This window comes from Ovis canadensis, chromosome 3 (assembly GCF_042477335.2).
Source record: "Ovis canadensis isolate MfBH-ARS-UI-01 breed Bighorn chromosome 3, ARS-UI_OviCan_v2, whole genome shotgun sequence".
Classification (NCBI taxonomy): Eukaryota; Metazoa; Chordata; class Mammalia; order Artiodactyla; family Bovidae; genus Ovis; species Ovis canadensis.
The window spans coordinates 86,291,826-86,300,032 of record NC_091247.1 but is presented as its reverse complement, the minus strand read 5'-3'; the positions used below and the strand labels follow the sequence as shown (position 1 = coordinate 86,300,032).

At 37.2% G+C, this 8,207-nt stretch overlaps 2 protein-coding genes and 1 pseudogene across 3 annotated transcripts in view; all 3 read left to right on the top strand.

Annotated features, from left to right (window-relative positions):
* The window catches only part of LOC138437039 (regulator of microtubule dynamics protein 2), a 112,179-nt gene that overhangs the window by 51,537 nt on the left and 52,435 nt on the right, over window positions 1–8,207 (top strand). For both annotated transcript variants that reach the window (XM_069583532.1, XM_069583531.1), the window contains exon 2: window positions 195–662. In XM_069583532.1, the coding sequence (XP_069439633.1) occupies window positions 211–662 (452 nt within the window). In that variant the 5' untranslated portion in view covers window positions 195–210. The remainder of the gene's footprint in view (window positions 1–194; window positions 663–8,207) is intronic.
* On the top strand, window positions 2,032–2,556 carry LOC138435170 (large ribosomal subunit protein eL27-like; annotated as a pseudogene).
* Window positions 5,310–6,260, top strand: LOC138435169 (uncharacterized; the record flags this gene model as incomplete). Its single annotated transcript, XM_069579549.1, has 1 exon — window positions 5,310–6,260. A coding segment is annotated over one exon (891 nt), but the record flags the coding sequence as incomplete, so codon positions are not given.

Below are 8,207 nucleotides of genomic sequence, written 5' to 3'. Positions count from 1 at the left end.
GGAAACTCAGATAGTAATTGCCGTACAGAGGCAATTACTCATAATTTATTTTAGTTTGTGATTTATCAAGTGTTATTAAATTTTTTGTGATGATGCAGACTTGATTTTTGTTGATGGGGAAAAAAACTCCAGTATTTTCGTCCTGGGCAAAGACAGAAATAATGTTCATTTACTTTTTTTTTTTTTTTTTTTAGAAACAAAACCTAAGAAATGCCTCATTCCACAAATAGAGAAATGATACTTGGCATTGTGGTGGGAACTGCCGGAATCAGCTTGCTGCTTTTGTGGTATCACAAGGTTCGTAAACCAAGGACAGCAATGGATTTGCCTAAATTTCTTTCTCTGGGTAATTCGCTTGATCTGATGACTTTGCAAGATGAAATGCCTAGTGGCCAAGGAACAACAGAGATCTTTCAAGGAAGGCAGCTTCAAATACTGGAGAAGTTAAATGAATTACTGACAAATATGGAAGAACTCAAAAAGGAAATCAGAGTTCTTAAAGAAGCCATTCCAAAGCTGGAGGAGTATATACAAGGTGAACTTGGAGGGAAGGTAACTGTTCACAAGATAAGTCCTCAGCACAGAGCTAGAAAAAGAAGGCTTGCCACAGTTCAAAGTTCAGCAACAAGTAATAGTTCAGAGGAAGCAGAAAGTGAGGGAGGGTAAGTTTCTTTAAGATGTTTTCTATGTTAAATTGATTCTTTATTGCAGTATTGCTATTATTTAGGTATTTTCATTATACATTCCCAGTCATATATGCTGTTACTATTTAATAACAAGGCATTAAAAAGGAGTGATTGTTGTGGCTTATGTTATAATTAAAACCATATTCAGTGGAGGTCAGTATTTTAGTTTAGAGCTCATTGACAAAGAGAATATAAGTAACTTACTAGTGCTGGTGGTGTCACATGAGTATGAGGAAGACAGTGATCGTTTGCCAACACGTGCAACCTGATTTTAAATGTGGCCAGTCTCTGACCCCTCATGTAATTAAGAACTGTCCAATAAGTGGTCTAATAAAACTTTCTGTGATCGTAGAAAAGATCTAAATCTGTCTGCCCAGTATGGTAGCCACAAGCCATGCGTAACTCTTAAGCACTTGAAGTGTAGCTTGTGCAGCTGAGGAACTGAAAAGTTTTAATCTCATTTTATTGTAATTAATTTAAAATTAAACAGTCACATGGCAGCAGTGGCTGCTGAATTGGGCAGTACAGACCTAAAAAGAGTCGAGAATGTACAAGTGACTCAGTGACTCATCCTTACATGGGATAATTCATTGGATTCTAAAGTCAAAGCATGAATAATATCCTTTGGGGGAAAAACAAATGATTTATGAAAAAAAGGAATTGTGCCTGACTAATGTTTCTAAGGAGTAAAATAGGAAAGTAAATAAGGATGCACTAGTGAATGTAACATAGCCTGAAATTCATCAGGGCAAGGATGTTTTCATCACTGTATTCCTAACTCCTGTTCTTATGCCTACCACCATGTGTATGTGCCAAGTCACTTCAGTCATGTCTGACTCTGTGACCCTATGGACTGCAGCCCATCACGCTCCTCTGTCCATTGGATTCTCCAGGCAAGAATACTGGAATGGATTGCCATTCTCTTCCCCAGGGAATCTTCCCAACCCAGGAATCGAACCCTCCGTCTTCTGTGGCTCCTGTATTACAGGCAGATGCTTTATTGCTGAGCTGCCAGGAAAGCCGAGTAGATGACAATAACTATTACTTAAATTAATAGGTGATCTGCTGAATATAGAATTGGGAGAAGGAGGAGGGATCTAGAGAAAGGAAACAAAGAGAAGGGATTTAAAGGTGATTTCATACATGAAGAAATGCAAATGATTAATCAAGTCTTTTGAGGTCAATGCTTGTTGTTGTTCAATCCCCTAGTCATATCCGTCTCTTTGTGACCCCCTGGACTGAAATATGCCAGGCTGTCAATCTTTTACTTGTATTGCTCTATCAAACCATGGGTTTAAAATAATTATTTAGTTTTCTGCCGTCGTCCTGAGTGGTAGCTGCCGATATGAGCAAGTTCATGAAACCCGGGAATGCGATGCTGGCCCTGGCCAGTCACTACTAAGGACACAAAGTGGTCATCGTGAAGAGCATTGAAGACAGCACCTCAGACACAGCCCACAGCCATGCCCTGGTGGCTGGAACTAATCACTCTCCCTGCAGAGTGACAGCTGCCATGGCCAAGAGGTCAAAGATCAAGTCTTTCGTGAAAGTTTATCATGATAATCACCTCAGGCCCACAATGTACTCTGTGGGTATCCCCTTGGACGAAACTGTTGCCAACAAGAATATCTTCAGAGACCCTGCTGTCAAATGCAAAGCCTGACGAGAAGCCAAGTTCAAGTTCGAGGAGAGATACAAGACCAGCAAGAACAAATAGTTTTTCCAGAAGCTTCAGTCTTGTCTGTCTTGTTCAGGCATTAAACCCCACCCCACCCCAGGCCAAAAAAACGGTGTTATTTGTATCACAGTGTTATATAAAGCTTTAGAAATCTCCCTTTCAAAAATTAGATTTTATTTCCGTTTAGGTTAAAGTAATACCCCATAATAAAATTCATTGTTTGTCCATTTCATTTGGGCTTTAAGAGACTACCTGGGCCATACAACCTTGCTCACTTAATAGAATTATCTAGTTTTCAAACTCATGTATTCTAGAAGAACCATTTGTTCTTGCTGGTCTTACACTGCCCTAAAAATCCTCTGTGCTCTGCCAGTTTATCCCTCTCTCCCCTTAAACCCTTGGCAACCTCTGATCTTTATACTTCCTCTACTGTTTTGCCTTTTCTAGAATGTCATATTGTTGGAATCATATAGTATGTAGTCAACTTGATGTCTTTTACTTAGTAATGTGTATTTAAGTTTCCTCTGTACTTTTTCATAGTGCATTAATAGCACATTTCTTTTTAGCACTGAATAATGTTCCATTGTCTGGATATACCACAGTTTATCCATTCGCCTACTGAAGGACATCTTGGTCGGGTCCAAGTTTTAGTAATTATGAAAATTGCTGCAGTAACCATTCATGTACAGGTTTTTGAGTAGACAGAAATTTTCGTTTCATTTGGGGAATTACCAAGGAGCATGATTACTGGATTGTATGGTAAGTATATGCTTAGTTATGTAGAAAACCTCCAGCTGTTTTCCAAAGTGGCTCTACCATTTTGAATTCCCAGAAGCAATGAACTCCTGCTGCTGTACATCCTCACAGCATTTGGTGTTGTCAGTGTTGGATTTTGACCATTCTAATAGGTATGCAATAGCATCACATTGTTGCTTTAGTTTCTATTTCTCTAATGACATATCGTGGAACATCGTTTCATATGCTTGTTTACCATTTGTGCATCCTTGGTGAGGTATCTGTTAAGGTCTGTGGCCCATTTTTTAAATGAGATTGTTCATTTTTATATTGTTGAGTTTTAAGAGGTCATTGTATATTTTGGATAACGGTCCCTTTTCAAGTCCCTATTCTTTGCAAGTATTTTGCAAATACTTTCTCTTAGTCTGTAGCTTCTCATTCTCTTGACATTATCTTTCTCAGAGCAGAAGCTTATCAGCTGTTTCTTTCATGGATCATGCCTTTGGTATTGTTATTTAAAAAGTCATTGCCAAATTCATCTAGGTTTTCTCCCATGTTATCTTCTAGGAGCTTCATAGTTTTACATATTATATATAAGTTTGTGGCCCATTTTGAGTTCATTTTTGTGACGGGTGTAAGGTTGGTGCGGCCTCTCTCTCCAGGCCATTCTCTGGTTTGTGATGAGAAACTCTGAAGAATAAGGCAGTGTTTCCCTTCTGGACTAAAAACAGATTGAACAGATTTGGTTACTGCTTGCTCTAAAAGTGGGGGATTCCCTGAGCTTGGTGTGCCTTCTTTGAAACGCAGCTCACTAGATATTAAGTGTCTCTGGGCTCTCCACATTGCCCTTGTGGGTCCTGAGGTCAAGGAAAACCAACATAAATAAGCGGGTGATCACACTGCTTAATTTGCTGTGAGTAGCAAAGTCCTCTGTCTCTTATGCAAGAATCATGTGTCTTCTACCAGCAACCATGAAACAGGAACAGATTAATTCATTTGAATGTTGGATAAAATTAGACTATAAACTGACAATGGTACGGTGAGAATTAGAGAGCTTTGAAAGGGATTTATTCAAGGGTTTCCCAAAGAAGGTTGTTAGAAAGGGAACAAAAGCAAGATGTAGTATTACAGTATGCAGGATATGGAGAAGCTTGTTGAGGGAGTGTCTTATGTCATAGGTGGAAAAGGAAGAGGACGGTATTCTAATAGTTTTGTTAATCTTGCCTTTAAATGGGTTACAGTATAACAGTAGACCTCCATAATCTGTGCATGTGGCCCGTGTAATTGGATACCATGCTTAATTGCCAAGATAAATTTAGCTTTGAAGTTAGAATACACATTCCACAGTCACATGAATTGCAGTTTTTCAGAAAGATGAGCCATAGAACAATTTTATTTTAAACTGATGTCATTAGATTCTAGAATCTGCTATCATCATATTCTATGTTATTGCCGTGTTAATTCTATATGCAGCTTAAGCATTCAGCATCTAACCTGTTCCACCTACACAGGACATTTTTATGGCTAAGGATGATGGCTTAGAAAGGAAGGGAAAGATTTGCTTTGTATTAAATTCAGTATGGGAAAATGCTTAAGGTAAGCCTTTAAAAAGAAAACAAAACACGTCTCCATATGTTTCATGTGCTAAAGAACATTGAAATGTTCATAAACCAAGCTTTAAGGCTTCCTTTAGTTTCCCACAGTAACTGAATATCTGGATATTTATCTGAACTATTCTCTCCAGAGAGCTTCTGCTTTATCCATGATTAATATTTTAAAATAGCATTAGCCAGTGGGGTATACGTTTATTGTACTTATCAACTCCTTCAAATCTGTTAGTTCACTAGTCTGAAACAGATATTATGACTTAATTATTTTAAAAACAGGAAGTTCCCCCTTCACCTACAGGGAACCCGTTTGTTTTGGTGCCCTCTATTCTATTTTCCCCTGACCTTTCTTTCTGCCTACCACCCTGAGTCTTTCAATTTATCTCCCCAAGGTTTAGTAGAGTGGGCAGGTACTGGGTAGGTAGTTAGAAATAATCTTTTAGACTTAGGCATTCTTTGGGGGTACATCTGGGTAACCATCAACTTCACCTGTCTTAATTTCTTATTCCCTGTTTCCATATTGATAAGGTAGCTATTATTCTTCAGGACGCTTGGCAGGTTTCCACCTGTGCTCCCTGTTCTTTTTTCCTCATTTGACACTTTTCTCACTCCAGTTGCTGCAAAGAGGAGCAGAACTGCCCACCAAAATGTCCTGCAGATCAACTTACTTCAGACCTCCTGCATCGTGGAGCCTCTTCTGTTTTTCAGCCAACAAAATTTCTTGATTTTAAAGCAGCTCATCCTTCTCCGATGCTTAAAGGCCGTTCACGTAAAGGAAGTAAAATTTCCTCATCTTCATCAAGCATGTCTTTTTACTCAGCTTTCCTTGAAAGAAGACATTCTTTATTTCCTAAATTTCGGAAAAGCAGTACGTCCCTTCATTGTGTACAAAGTAGAGCTAACTTTGATTCTGAAGAAAAAACCAGCTTCAGTGATTTAAAGTCGGCCTCAGAACATTTTCACTTTAGATCCAGAAGTGTTTTCTCTGCCCCGAAATTAAGTATAATTTCCTGTTATGAGACTGCTAGTACTTTTGATGCAAGTAGTTCATGCATATTTAATCCAAATGAAGTGGAAATCATTTCCAAAAACTCGAATATTACTGGTGCTGAAAAATATATACACTCTTATTCTCCTGAATATAACACTACATATTTTATGAGTTCTAAATCAAAAAGGAATTCCTCTGCCTATCCGGACACTGTTGCTACCTTGTGTCAAAGCACAGCAACCATGCTTACTCCAAGTTTTATTTCCTGTTCCTCTGAACAACATGGAATTGACAATGATAATCAAGAAGGAGACCAGTTAAGAAGCAATTCTGTTTATCCCTCTTCTCAAAGTCACAGTAGAAACGCTTCTCCAGCTATGGTTCAACAGCATCCCTCTCAAAGTGCAACTTTCCCTATTCTCCATAATGTTGAATTTACTTCATTTTGTAAAAATGCTAGTGGCTTTGCCTTACCTCAAAATGGTTACCTCAGATCCCTTTGAAGACAAAAACAATGCTCTCTCATTTAAAGATGAAGACAAATCTTCACTTAATGAAATTCCTAAAATAAGGTCAACCTTAGACTTTACCCTCTCTTGGAAGGGCAGCTCAAACAAGAAGCTCTCCCTGCAGGCATAGTATATAGGCTATAGAAATCACTGCTCAGGTTTCAAGAAGTCTCCGTTGCTAAGCTTGATTGCACTTTCTGAAAAAGATTTCTACATTACAGTCTAATGTTAATTTCTGTATTTTTTAAAGATAGTTTATTAACATTGGAATATGGAAGTCAACGATTATTCATCTGTTTCTGGCTTTTAACAGATTTACTGCTTACCGATTGCCTAGTCCCAAATTTCTGAGTTACTGTTGTAATGCTTTTGTGGTCTGAAAATAACATCAAGTTTTGATAAATAGGTCTTCTAAATGTGTTACATTCTTAGAGAGTTTAACATCTCCTTTAATCTACTCTAGTCATTAAAATAGTATTCCTATATAATCTATAGATCTATATTAGTTTACTAATTCCTATTTATATCAGCCTTGCTAGCCCTATTTCTCATGCCAGACATCCCACTGATAGACAATGTTTTTATACTACACAAGGATCAAATCATAAATAAAAATATACTGTCAGAAATAGAATATATTGAAACCAGATATATTAATTAAATAGTTTTAATACACATTTGTGTATGTATATGAGAATTCAGAAAACTCTGAAATCAGAGATTTTTATGACTTTTTTAAAGCGAAAATTTTTAGATTTTTTTCCAAAATTTTTATTTTAAAAAAATTTTAATAAAATTTTTATTTTAAAACATGTCTCCAAAATTTTAATTTTGAAGTGAATATTTAGTTTTTTCCATTCTATTAATAAAGTTTATAAATATGTTCATCAGAATAACATGGAAAGTCATATAAGAATTAAAAATATTTAGAAAAAATTGGTTTCTGTAGAGGGAACAAATTTGAATTATTTTCAATTATTTGTCATAATAAAATGCCCCCTAAGTTAATATCATTTGTACTAAGATAATTCTACTCATGTTTTTTTTCCTTTTAGTGTGTCATACTTCCTTTTCTATTTTAATTTTTTTGTTGTGTGAAATGCACACACAAAGTTCATTATTATAGCCACTTTTAAGGTTGGTGGCATTAAGTGCATTCATACTGTTGTGCAACCATCACTATCTGTCATGAGTCGGACATAGCCGAGCGACTTCACTTTCACTTTTCACTTTCATGCATGGGAGAAGGAAATGGCACCCCACTCCAGTGTTCTTGCCTGGAGGATCCCAGGGACGGGGGAGCCTGGTGGGCTGCCGTCTATGGGGTCGCAGAGTTGGACACGACTGAAGCGACTTAGCAGTAGCAGCAGTAGCATACCCAATAAGTAATAGCTCCCCAGTCCTCTCTTCCCCTAGCTTCTTGACAGCTGCTATTCTACTTGCTGTCTCTGTAAATTTGATTCCTCTAGGTACCTCCTATAAGTGGAGTTATACAGTATTTGTCTTTTTGTGATCGGCTTGTTTCACTTGGCATAGTGTTCCCAAGTTTCACCCATACTGTAGCATGTGTCAGCATTTCCCTGTTTAAGGCGGAATAGTGTTCCATTGTATATATGTACCACATTTTTCTCTTTCACTCTCTGTTGATGTTTACTTTGGTTGCTTCTGCCTTTTGAATAATGAATAATGCTGCTGTGAACACGGGTATATAAATTATCTCCTCTAGGCCCTACTTTCAGTTCTTTTGATTTACACCTAGAAATGGAATTACTAGATCATATGATAAATCTATTTTAATTTTCTAAAGAACTATCCTACTTTTTTCCATAGTAACTGCACCATTTTATATTCCTCTAAGAACACAAAAGGACTCAAGTTTCTTCACATCCCTGTCAATACTTGTTATTTTGTTTTTTTTGATAATAGCTGTCCTAATGAGGGTGAGGTGTATCTCTTTATGGTTTTGATTTGCATTTTCTCCCATTGTGTGGATTGCCTTTC